Below are 12,877 nucleotides of genomic sequence, written 5' to 3' on the forward strand. Positions count from 1 at the left end.
TGTCTTTTCAGTGGTTATAAACAAATTAAAACTTTTCACATTTCTGCTAATAAATAAGTCTAAAATCCTGCTATTTTTACAGTATTGCTATAACATTTTACAGGAGCATTGATGTAAATATGCATCAGTGAATCCACTACATTTCTCTCTGCTCTGTCTCATGACACGTGTAAATCGTTTAATTGGACAACATCCGCCGTGAGTGGGACTGGTCACAAGGTACTTTTGGACTTCCTAGGTATAAGTCCGGTACTCTTGCCTGGAAAACCTCATGGATGGAGGAGCCTGGTAGGCTGTAGTCCATGAGGTCGCTAAGAGTCGGACACGACTGAGCAACTTCACTTTGACTTTTCACTTTCATGCATTGGAGAAGGAAATGGCAACCCACTCCAGTGTTCTTGCCTGGAGAATCCCAGGGATGGGGGAGCCTGGTGGGCTACCGTCTCTGAGGTTGCACAGAGTCGGACATGACTGAAGCGACTTAGCAGCAGCAGCAGCAGGTATAAAGAAAGATGCTGGTCTCCCTAAATGTGTTTTTAGCAAATGCACTTATGGCCACAGTGTGGTGAGGACAAAGCACAGAGTCCCTGGTTGCGCTTTTCTTTCCGGCTCCACTGGACGTTTGCCTGTTTTCCCAGACAGGCTGACCCTACAAGACGTCTCCCGACAACAGAACAATGTCAGCACTTGCTGGGGCTTTGATGGACCCAACTTCCTAATAGTAATAGTTTTAAAACTCAAGTTTGAAGCAAGGACTTGACACAGGCCTCTAACACAGATGCTGATTGATCAGGATACTGAGCAGGCCCGTCATCAGCAGTATCACCAAGGCCCACTTTTCATCAGCAAGCCCGAGATGCCTCGTTTTCCTTTTCTTTTTTTTTTAATTTTTATTAAAAAAATTTTTTTAAATATAAATTTATTTATTTTAATTGGAGGTTAATTACTTTACAATATTGTATTGGTTTTGCCATACATCAACATGAATCCACCACAGGTATACACGTGTTCCCCATCTTGAACAGTATCCAGATCACTTTTCCTAGTTGGAAGGGGCACACCCAGTGGAAGCCGTGAATGTGCCGAGGTCCTCTTGGCGGGTCGCACACCCATTGGCAGGTCGGGTGGGCCAGCTGGGCTGGGCACCAGGAGAAGCAGCAGGTCAGCGGGGAAGCTCCGACTGTGCTCAGCTGCAACCACTGGGGACATGGAGGATCCTTTTGGGTCCTTGTCCTCTGACCTGTTGCTGGTGGTTTGCAGTGTAATGTAACCACCACAGTGGAGGTGCTAGACTGTGTGCCTATACAAAGAAGCCGTTTCATCAGTGCTTCCCTTCAGAGAGGACAGGGCACATTGAGGTAGAGTCTGCAGCACTATAGCTGATTCATACTGTTGTTTGGTAGAAACCAATGCAATATTGTAAAGCAATTATCCTTCAATTAAAAATAAATTTTAAAAGCTTGCAGATTTGTCATTGACCTTGACAGAATCAGCAAACAGAACACACCACCACCATCCACTGTGTTTCCTTCAATCAAAGAAAACATTGCCTGGATAGAGCACTGATTTCTGTGTTTGATTTTCAAATAACATTTACATAGAATAGCACAGAAAAACATTTTAAGGTAGGTCTTATACTTCATGGTGTACAATGCATGAATTCCTTTAACCATGTTGGAACTTTTTGCCTCATCTAAGAATTAAATGCAAAACCCAGCAACTGTGACTGAACTTACAGCATTTCACATACTCTCTCCACATTTGACCCTGGAACAGAGTTTATGGCTAAGAAACCAGTGTGAAAACCTGAATACAGAAAACACCAAAAAATGCAACTTACCTAAGTGTTTTCTGTTGTATTTTTTTTTTGTTTGTTTGACTTACATTATAACTTGGGGACACACTATATTGTTTAAATATTCTCTAAATTTATAACAGGCCAGGTGATTTGGAGTAACAAACATCTTCATTAGGAAATAAACCTGCACCTTTCCCGTTTGCTACGGCATGCATTAAGCAAGGTATCACACACAACAGAAAGCGAGAATTAAAGTATCAGAGGCAGAGGATGGAGATACTTGGGGAAGGATGCACCCCACAGTTGAACTGCTGGAATGCACAGCTGTCATGATGTATTGTTTACTGTAGCATCCTCGTGTGGAGGAAAGACGCACAACCCTCTTTATAAGGCTCTCCGTTATACCACATTCTGGCTCAACATCTGATGTCCACTTCTGCCTACAAAATGCCCAAGGTACCTTTTCGTAAAACAGCGTGAGACAATGACAAAGGTTTTCCTTTTAAGTAAAGTATTGTTATTCCATTAACAAACCATCGTTATGAGAGAAACAGGAACCTGTGTGGGCTTGGTGTTTTAAATAACTGAAACTTTAATTTGTTTATGGACTAAAGGAATCAGAAATTTGTTTCTTTGGCTGCACAGAGTATAGTAGAGAACAGATCATCTTATTTGATTTAAATCTGTAACTGTTCTGGTATACAAACCTGGAGTTTTAGTAACTGTTTCATTAACTTCTCTCACTCCTTTACCTACAAGTAAAAAGACAAATTATCACTTTCAAAAAACATTTATTTTTGAATAAGTTTGAAAAAATGTCAAACCGAAGCAATGTTTGTTTCTCCAGATTTCTTGAATGCACAAAATAATATCTTATACATCTCCACTTTAACCCATATATTCACAGCATAACGTCCTTTGCTTTTGTGGGAAAACTGAGTTTCTTAGTGGAAATCAATTTGGATCTGACTTGTGCATTCAGTGTGCTACAACAGAGAGCCTTGTAAAGGAGGGTGTTCATACCCTTTCTCACTCCTCTTTGGGATCTCCTGCCCCCAAGGGAAAGGTAATTTATGAAATTACTTTGTAAAGAGTTACAATCCATCTCAATTTTCCAAGTCCCCACCCTGATTAATGAACTCACGAGTTAGCAGTGAACATCAAAATACTTCCCCTGCAAAATGTTTAATTTGGTCTATCAACTTAGATTTAACTCATAATCTCTTTGATTTCATAGTTTTGTATCAAACTACAAATTACTACTTTTTTAAAAGTATGTATTTGTCTATTTCAGTGAGAGAGAGGAGAGGGAGACATAAGTGACTTAATTCCTAACGTGAATTCAACTGAAGATTTATGAGGGGATTCTGACAGAAAGTTGTTTCTGGGGAATTTTGACAGAAAATAGGGGGATTCCAAGGAAATCCCAAATTCTGAGGGGCAGAAGCAAGTTTCTGAGGGATTGCCAAGGGGCAGAAGGGGTTTCCAGGGGATTCCTGAGGGGCAAAAGGGGGTTTCTGGGTGATTCCCCATCAGCAGATGGTGGTATCTGGGGGATTCCCCACTGAAAGAAGAGGGTTTTTTTTTTTTTGCAGGGAAATCTGAGGGGCAGAAGAGAGTTTCTGGAGGAATCCTGAGGGCAGAAGGGGGTTTTCCGGGAATTCCCCACCAACAGAAGGTGGTTTACTTGGGGATTCCCCACCAGCAGAGGATGGTTTCTGGGGATTGCCCACGAATAGAAGGGAGTTTTCAGGAGGATTCCCCACAGGCAGAGGGTTTCCAGGGGATTTTCCAGCAGTGGAAGGTGGTGTCCAGGGTATTTTCCGAGGACAGAAGGGGGTTTCCCCCAGGGAATCCTGAGGGCAGAAGGTAGTAAGTATCCAGGGGAATCCTGAGGGGCAGAAGGGTGTTCTGGCTGGGGGAATCCTGAGGGCAGAAAGTGATTTCCGGGGAATTCACCACCAGCGGAAGGTGGTTTCAGGGGATTCCTCACTGACTGAGGTGGTTCCCAGGGGAATCCTGAGGGCAGAAGGGCATTTTTGGTGGAATCCTGAGGGTAGAAGGGGGTTTCTGGTGAAATCTGAGGGCAAAAAAGGTTTCTGGGGGATTCCTGAGGGCAGAAGGCGGGTTCTGTGGGATTCTGAGGGCAGAAGGGGATTTCTGGTGTAATCCTGAGGGCAGATGGGGGTTTCTGGTGGAATCTTGAAGGCAGAAGGGGGTTTTCAGGGGAATCATGTGGGCAGAAGGGGGTTCCGATGTAATCCCAAGGGCAGAATGTGGTTTCCAGGGGAATCCTGAGGGCAGAATGTGGTTTCCAGGGGAATCCTGAGGGCAGAATCGGGTTCTGGTGGAATCCTGAGGGCAGAAAGGGGTTCAGGTGGCATCCTGAGGGCAGAAGGTGGTTTCCAGTGGGAATCTTGAGGGCAGAATTGGGTTCTGGTGGAATCCTGAGGGCAGAAGGTGGTTTCCAGTGGGAATCTTGAGGGCAGAATTGGGTTCTGATGGAATCCTGAGGGCAGAAGGGGGTTCTGGTGGAATCCTGAGGGCAGAAGGGGTTCAACGGTGGAATCCTGAGGGCAGAATCGTGTTCTGGTGGAATCCTGAGGGCTGAAGGGGGTTTCTGGTAGAGTGCTGAGGGCTCATTGGGGTTCTGGGGTGGAATCCTGAGGGCAGAATGTGGTGTCCAGGGGAATCCTGAGGGGTAGCATGGGGTTTCTGGAGCAATCCTGAGGGCAGAAGTGGATTTCTGGTGGAGTTCTGAGGGCAGAACGGTGTTCTGGTGGAATCCTGAAGGCAGAAGAGGGTTTCTGGTGGAATCCTGAGGGCAGACTGCTGTTTCCAGGGTAATAATGTGGGCAAAAGCAGGTTCTGGTAGAATCCTGAGGGCAGAAAGGGGTTTCTGGTAAAATTCTGAGGGCTGAAGGGGGTTCTGGGGTAGAATCCTGAGGCTTGAAGGGGTTTCTAGGGGAATTCTGAGGGCAGAAGGCATTTCTGGTGGAATCCTGAGGGCTGAAGGGGTTTCTGGAGTGGAATCCTGAGGGCACAATGTGGTTTCCAGGGGAATCCTGTGGGTAGAAGGGGATTCTAGGGTGGAATCCTGTGGGCAGAAAGTGGTTTCCAGGGGAATCCTGAGGGCTGAACGGGGTTCTGGAGTGGAATCCTGAGGGCACAATGTGGTTTCCAGGGGGATCCTGTGGGCAGAAGGGGGTTCTGGGATGGAATCCTGAGAGCAGAATGTGATTTCCACGGGAATCCTGAGGGGTAGTATGGGGTTTCCAGGGCAGTCCTGAGGGCACAAGTGGATTTCTGTTGGAATCCTGAGGGCAGAAGGGGATTTCTGGTGGAATCCTCAGGGCTGAAGGGGGTTCTGTTTGAATCCTGAGGGCAGAAGGGGTTTCTGTTCGAATCCTGAGGGCAGAAGGGGTTTCTAGGCGAATTCTGAGGGCAGAAGGGGATTCTGTTGGAATCCTGAGGGCTGAAGGGGTTTCTGTTCGAATCCTGAGGGCTGAAGGGGTTTCTAGGCGAATTCTGAGGGCAGAAGGGGATTCTGGGGGACTCCTGACTGCAGAAGGGGATTTCTGGCAGAATCCTGAGGGCAGAATTTGCTTTCCAGGGAAATCCTGATGGGCAGTAGGGGGTTTCTGGGGGAATCCTGAGGACAGAAGGGGATTTCCAGTGGAATCCTGAGGACACAAAGGGGTTCTGGTGGAATCCTGAGGGCAGAAGGGGGTTCTGGGGTGGAATCCTGAGGGTAGAATATGGTTTCCAGGGGAATCCTGTGGGCAGAAGGGGGTTCTGGTGGTGGAATGCTGAGGGCAGAATGTGGTTTCCAGAGGTATCCTGAGGGGGTAGTATGGGGTTTCCAGGGCCATCCTGAGGGCAGAAGGGGATTTCTGGTGGAATCCTGAGGGCAGAAGGGGGCTTCTGGTGGAATCCTGAGGGCTGAAGGGGGTTCTGGTGGAATCCTGAGGGATGAAGGGGGTTCTGGTGGAATCCTGAGGGCAGAAAGGGTTTTCTGGTAGAGTTCTGAGGGATGAAGCGGGTTCTGTTGGAATCCTGAGGGAAGAAGGGGGTTTCTGGGACAATCTTGAGGTCAGAAGGGGGTTTCCAGGGGAATCCTGAGGGAAGAAGGAGTTTTCTGGTGGAATCCTGAGAGGCAGTAGGAGGTTTCCAGGGGAATCCTGAGGGCAGAAAGGGGTTTCTGGTGGAATCTTGAGGGCAGAATGTGGTATCCAGGGGAACCCTGTGGGAAGAAGGGGTTTCTGGTGGAATCCTGAGGGTTGTAGGGGGTTCTGGGGTGGAATCCTGAGGGAATGTGTGGTTTCTAGGGGAATTCTGAGGGCAGAAGGGAGTTTCCGGGGGAATCCTGAGGGTGGAAGGGGGTTTCCAGGTGAATCCTGAGGGCAGAAGGGTGTTTCTGGGGGAATCCTGAGGGCCAAAGAGGATTTCTTGTGGAATCCTGAGGGCAGAAGGGGGTTCTGAGGGAATCCTAAGGGCAGAAGGGGGTTCTGGGGTAGAATCTTGAGGGAAGAAGGGGTTTCTAGGGGAATTCTGAAGGCAGAAGGGGATTTCTGGTAGAATCCTGAGGGGCAGTAGGGGGTTCCAGGGAATCCTGGGGGCACAAAGGGGTTCTGGTGGAATCCTGTGGGCAGAAGGGGGTTCTGGTGGTGGAATCATGAGGGAAGAATATGGTTTCCAGGGGAATCCTGGGGGCACAAAGGGGTTCTGGTGGAATCCTGAGGGCAGAAGGGGGTTCTGGCGGTAGAATCCTGAGGGCAGAGTATGGTTTCCAGGGGAATCCTGAGAGGTAGTAGGGGGTTTCCAGGGCCATCCTGAGGGCGGAAGGGGTTTTCTGTTGGAATCCTGAGGGCAGAAGGGGGTTTCTGGTGGAATCCTGAGGGCAGAAGGGGTTCTGGGCTGGAATCCAGAGGGCAGAAATGTGTTTCTGGTGGAATTCTGAGAACAGAAGGTGGTTTCTGGTGGAATCCTGAGGGCAGAAGTGGTATTTAGGGGAATCCTGAGGGCAGAAGGGGATTCTGTGAATCCTGAGGGCTGAAGGGGGTTCTGGGCTGGAACCCTGAGGGCAGAAATGGGTTTCTGGTGGAATTCTGAGGGCAGAAGGGGGTTTCTGGTGGAATCCTGAGGGCAGAAGGGGTTTTCCAGTGGACACCTGAGGGCAGAGAGGGTTTCTAGAGGGGATCCTGAGGGCAGAAGGGGTTTCTAGAGGGGATCCCGAGGGGCAGGAGGAGGTTTCCTGGGGAATCCTGACTGACAGAGAATTCTTTCTTTCAGAATTGAAAAGTGCTGACTACACATAGGCTCCACGAAGCTCCTCTAAAGGCATGGGCTGTATCAGTGTCATGTCTGTTTCTGTTGCTTTGCCATCATGTCCAGGTGTGGTTGGTGAAGAAGCTGAAGGTGTGTTGCTGTCAGCTCTGACTAGGTGTTACTTTTATATGTAAATACCCAACTTTGTGAGTCATTAGTACATCATTCTGGTGGTGTTTTTGTAAGTTTAAAAAACGGAACCAATGTCAAGGACACACAAACTTATATTCTACCACTAAATAGCTGTGGTCTCAAAAATAACACACCTATGTTATATATTCAACATTGGTGATCTTTGCCAATTTTCATTAAAAAAATACATTTTCCAAAGACATACTGTATTTTATTTTCCTTTTAACTCAGTGTGTTTTTCTTTGATTTGATTTGCAAATTTGTGATTTGCAAATAATGAGACCTGCACCTCTCCTTGGCTTGTGCTGCCTCTGCATTCAACACAGACTGCCACATATTCACACACACAGCTCACACACATAATGCACAGATTTGGGGGGAGGGTGACGGACAGTGCCTCCAAGAGGCTACTACTTGGGCGTCTTCCACCTGGACATGAGCCTGGTGGGCAACTGACACTCATCCTGGTCTGCAGGGACCCACTCTCACTTCTCACCAGTAACTTACTTTTACAGACAGGGGACTTCCCTGTCCATTTCATGTCTGCTTTACACGTCCTGTGCTCAGATCCACCTGCGAGGAAGAATCCCGGATGGCAGGTGTATACCAAGGTGTAGCCAAAGGTGGGGAGGTCAATGGCTCTCACATCTGCATGGGCTGGCGTTTCAGGCTGGCGGCAGGCGTGAGCTGAAATGGGATTTAGTCCATTAGTAAGTCCACTGGAGCCTAAGCATATGTGTCAAAGGAAATACAGAGAAAGAGATGGAAATGGCTATAAAGTTAGTTTACCATTTAAAATTGAGAATATGGGAGCTTTACAGATCACTGACACTCTGGTCTCTGCAGCTTACAGCACAGCAGAGCCTTGGTGTTGCCAGGTCTCTCTCTTCCTCTCCGTCCACCCCTCCCTCACTCTCTCCTCCTCTGTCTCTGCCTGTCTGTCTGTCTTCTATTTATCATCTGTCTATCTAGTCTCCTTTGCATACATATATATATATATATGTAATTCTGTATAGAAATTTAGAAATCATAGCTTTAAAATAAACACTTCTGACATACTGTTAAGGTAAGTGGGGCCTCCCTGGTGGCTCAGATAGTAAACAGTCTGTTTGCAATGCAGGAGACCCAGGTTCAATCTCTGGGTAAGGACGATCCCCTGGAGAAGGGAATGGCTACTCACTCCAGTATTCTTGCCTAGAGAATTCCATGGACAGAATTGTGTCCATGGACACATGGACATTCGAATTCCATGGACAAGTCAAATGTGGAGCCTGGTGGGCCACAGTCCATGGGGTCACAGAATTGGACATGACTGAATAACTAACACTAAGATAAATAATATGTTAAATTTCTTTAAAAAGCAGCCCTTTAAACAGACAGATTAATGTGTATTTTAAAATAGGCTTTGATTTTTGTCCAGTGCCAACTAGCAAATTTACTGCTCAGTTAAATGAATAATTAATTTTGGCCAAAATCCACTGTGTGTCTAGAAAATTAATTGAAATAGATTCTTTTTTCATTTAAAATATCACTTAAGAATAAATAAGGTTGTAATTGTTTTTGTTTTTTACTTGAGTTGTGTCTGACTCTTGTGACCCCATGGACTGTAGCTTGCCAGGCTCCTCTGTCCATGGGATTTTCCAGGCAAGAATACTGGAGTGGGTTGCCGTTCCCTTCCACATGGGTTCTTCCCTACCCTGCAGGATCAAACCTGTGTCTCCTGCATTGGCAGCCAGATTCTTCACTGCTGAGCCACCAGGGCAGCCCCAAGGTTATAATGTGCTGTGCTGCATGTGTGCTGTGTTAAATTGCTTGGGTTATGTCCGACTCTTTGGGACCCTATGGACTGTAGCCGCCAGAGTCTTTTGTTCATGAGATTCTCCAGCCAAGAATACTGGAGCGGGTTGCCATGCCCTCCTTACAGGGATCTTCCTGACCCAGGGATCAAACCGATGTCACTAACTTATGTCTCCTGCATTGGCAGGTGGGTTCTTTACCACTAGCGCCCCCTGGGAAGCCCCGTGCTTGATCTCAAATAAGTTATCATTCTTCATAGAGTACACATTTATATCTCAAATATAGGACTTGGCCAAGTATTATAAAACAAGTTTATATGATTAACGTCACTAATGCAATCTTTTTAAGTATTGTAGTATTTTTCACTTTGACAGACTTTCAAGGTGGTGGTGGTTTAGTCACTAGGTCGACTCTTGCGACACCATAGACTGTAGCCTGCCAGCCTGCTGTCCATGGGATTTCCCAGGCAAGAATACTGGAGCCGTTTCCATTTCCTTCTTCAAATTTTCAAGGTAATGAAGACCTAATGTTAGCTAGCTCCACACACAGACACACACACCTATGTGTATATACATACATATACATGCATGTATGTGTGATATCTCTGTATAACATTCACACAGAGGATTCACGTAGAGATTTAGAATAGAGATGATAGCTTTGAAATAAATACTGATACATAAATACACAAAATTCACAACTTACATACTCAGAAGATATTTGTATAGTAAGAGTTAGATACTACCTTACCCTAGATTGGTAGAGGATGAAGGGTTGATTACTAATCATTACATTTCTCCTAATTCTCATGATTACATCACAAAACAAAACTTGGTCCTAAGTATTTGAATTATCAATTCATATGGACTCCAAAAAGAATAGTTTAAACACTTGTATTAATACTCTGATGAGTCACATGATCTTTAGTGACCTGAGGTGAACATCCTAGGGGAGCAGTAACACAAGTAGGTTTTCTCTCGGTGAGTGTTGACCAGCGTGTTATTCACTGGTCTTTGGTTAAGGACAGTTTCTCAGGCTTTGGGGCCTGGGTATCACCGGAGGTGCCTGGGGACTACAGACTGGGGTCCCCCTGCTCCTCTTCACCCGACCTGCCCCTGGCCCCCAGAGCTCAGATACCGCAGGGGTGTGCAGAATAGCACTCAAGATTCAAACTTTAACCAACTCTGGGTACTGCTGCTGATGGTTCTAGGGAGTCAGACTCTGAGAAATGAGTTTAGGGAATGGAAAGTAAACAAACAAAAATAAGCCCCTCATTGTTTCTCAGGAAGGTGAATTCTTCCAGCTGCTGGAGAGCGGACAGGCCCTGCCCTTGCACAGGGTCACACTTACGGATGCACTCCGTCTGGATGCCGCTCCACGTCAGGTTCGCCAGGCAAGTTCGAGTTGTAGAGCCTTGGACGTGGTAACCTTTTCGGCACCGGAAAAACACCATACTTCCAACCTGGAGGGGAAAGCCAGCACCAAGCTCAGAGGTGACGTGGACACACACTGGAAAGCACGCTCCAGGGTCAGGTCTGAATCAATGTGTACATGTAAAATGCAGGTTAAAGTGTCAGACACAGTTCTTGTTGTTTAGTTGCTCAGTTGTGTCCAACTGTTTTGTGACCCCATGGACTGCAGCCCACCAGGCTCCTCTGTCCAAGGTATTTCTCAGACAAGAATACTGGATTAAGCTGCCATTTCCTTCTCCAGGGGATTTTTCCAACTGAGAGATCAAACCCACATCTTGTGCTTGGCAGTGTTGGACACAGTACAGGTTTTTCAATGGATCGTGTGAGGTCTTAGATACAGTGACTCATGATTATTTAGAAGCAGTTTATTTGGGTAAAAAAGTATACCTTTTCTCTTTAGTTTTAGCCTTATCTCTCTTTAGTTTGTGATAACTGTTTTTTTCCCCTCTGCTAGTCCTAGTGTTCTTGCCTGGAGAATCCCAGGGACGGGGGAGCCCGGTGGACTGCCAGACGTCTATGGGGTCGCACAGAGTTGGACACGACTGAAGTGACTTAGCAGCAGCAACAGTCCTATTCTGGGCTTCCCAGGTGGCTTAGCAGTAAAGAATCCACCTGCAATGCAGGAGACCTGGGTTTGATCCCTGGGTTGGGAAGATCCCCTGGAGGAGGAAATGGCAACCCACTCCAGTATTCTTGCCTGGAGAATCCCCATGGACAGAGAAGCCTGGCGGGCTACAGTCCCTAGGGTCGCAAAAGAGTCAGATGTGACTTTGAGACTAAACAAGTCCTATTCTAAGCAATTAGTGTTTGTTAGCAAATTATTTTAGCACTTGGGGGAACTGGCTTGGAGGCTGATAAGGACTCCATCATAGAATCCTCCAGAACTATTCTTCTGATGGTCTCAGTCATCTCTTTAAAAGATGGCATCTGGACTTTAAAATGATTAGTAAATCTTGCCTTGGGTCCAACCTGTTATCCAGGATAGTGTAACTACTCTGTCATAAGGGGAATGGTGGGTTCACCCCTCCCGATTAGCTTCTCACAGCAGATCACAGGACTGCGTCACTGAAAGCAATCGTCATGAAGGTTCACTTACTATAGGACACATGCAGGCAAGTTAGAGATCACTGAAACCAGGGGTGACCACAACTTGGGTTTCTTATGGTGAGTTAGTGAGAACATCCACATCTCATATTTTCTGGTATTGCAATATGTTCAGCATATGCCAGAAAACGTTACCTGAAGCTGTAAGGCCACACACGAGACCCTGCATAAAATGCGCTAGATTTAACCTTGGGGGACTGTGAGGCTGTCCTTGCAGAGTGAACCAAGGCTGTCAGGAAGGAGCCAGTGTGGCATCAGGGCAATCAAATGAGGACAGTTTACACTTCAGGAGAAAGGAGAAGTGGCAGAAGAAAAGACTTTTATTCTCAATAAATGGGAACAGTAACTTGAAAGTAGTGTGTATATTCAGCTCTGCCTTTCAAAGCCATCTGATCAGAGAACCTGAAGTCACTCAATTACTTAAGATGGTTGAAATATTTTATTTCAAGCTTCTTCAATTTCCATTTTCAGGTATTTCTCTGATATTCATGTTAATGTACTTTGAAGGCATCTTCTTCTGTTTTTGTCTCTGGAATTTAATGTTATTCACCTATTCTATCTAGTCACCAAGTGGGGTCTTCTTATGTGAATCAGTGGAAAATCACCCTGTTTGAGATTTGCTGTGTCAATTCAGCAGACAGAAAGAAATATGTATGCTTTCAAATAGAAATTCATATACCAATTAATCCTGTGTGAATAAGATACAGTTGTCTCAGTTCTAACAGTTAAAATAATAAGCAGAAATCCTCTTTGAATGGACTATATTTGGGCAAATGTAACATGAGTCAGATATGCTACATAAACACATATATATTTAAGTATCAATTACATTTTAAAATAGAGAAAACCATAGTAAAATAAAAATGGAATACCTCATATCCTCTTGAGCTATTCTGTATTCCAAACTGTGGAGTACCAGGGTCTGGACAGGTGTTATGAGCAGGATCTGAAATTCACACACACAAAAAAAATCAGAACCAGATATGGTTATTACAGGAATTCTAATATTTTTACTAAAAGGCCTTGCAAAATTCAGAAAATTGTGTTTTGACAAGTGGGCAAGATGTTTTGCAAAAAAATTAAAAATTAAATTGCTATTTTCATCTTTTTTCTGACTTCTTTAGATGTTAATCATTAGTGTTTTATCAGACTCTAAATTGCCCTGAATATTATTTCCTATGTCAGAAGAAACACATTCTTTTCCATTCTCTAGTTTAAGTTTTCTCTGCTGACATACTGTATTGGT

The 12,877-nt window shown here is 45.5% G+C and overlaps 1 protein-coding gene across 3 annotated transcripts in view; it reads right to left on the reverse strand.

Annotated features, from left to right (window-relative positions):
* CSMD1 (CUB and Sushi multiple domains 1) overlaps positions 1-12,877 on the reverse strand; it is a 2,076,272-nt gene that overhangs the window by 17,453 nt on the left and 2,045,942 nt on the right. For 2 of the 3 annotated variants that reach the window (XR_003509135.1, XM_027530259.1), the window contains exons 62-65: positions 12,504-12,577; positions 10,406-10,517; positions 7,766-7,945; positions 2,506-2,550 (exon numbers count right to left, since the gene is read on the reverse strand). Coding sequence is in view for 2 of the 3 variants with exons in the window: in XM_027530259.1 (XP_027386060.1) it covers positions 2,506-2,550; positions 7,766-7,945; positions 10,406-10,517; positions 12,504-12,577 (411 nt within the window). In the remaining variant the exon portion in view is untranslated. The remainder of the gene's footprint in view (positions 1-2,505; positions 2,551-7,765; positions 7,946-10,405; positions 10,518-12,503; positions 12,578-12,877) is intronic. The other variant, XM_027530260.1, reaches the window with a different exon arrangement.

The sequence above is a fragment of the Bos indicus x Bos taurus genome, chromosome 27, assembly GCF_003369695.1.
Source record: "Bos indicus x Bos taurus breed Angus x Brahman F1 hybrid chromosome 27, Bos_hybrid_MaternalHap_v2.0, whole genome shotgun sequence".
Taxonomy (NCBI): Eukaryota; Metazoa; Chordata; class Mammalia; order Artiodactyla; family Bovidae; genus Bos; species Bos indicus x Bos taurus.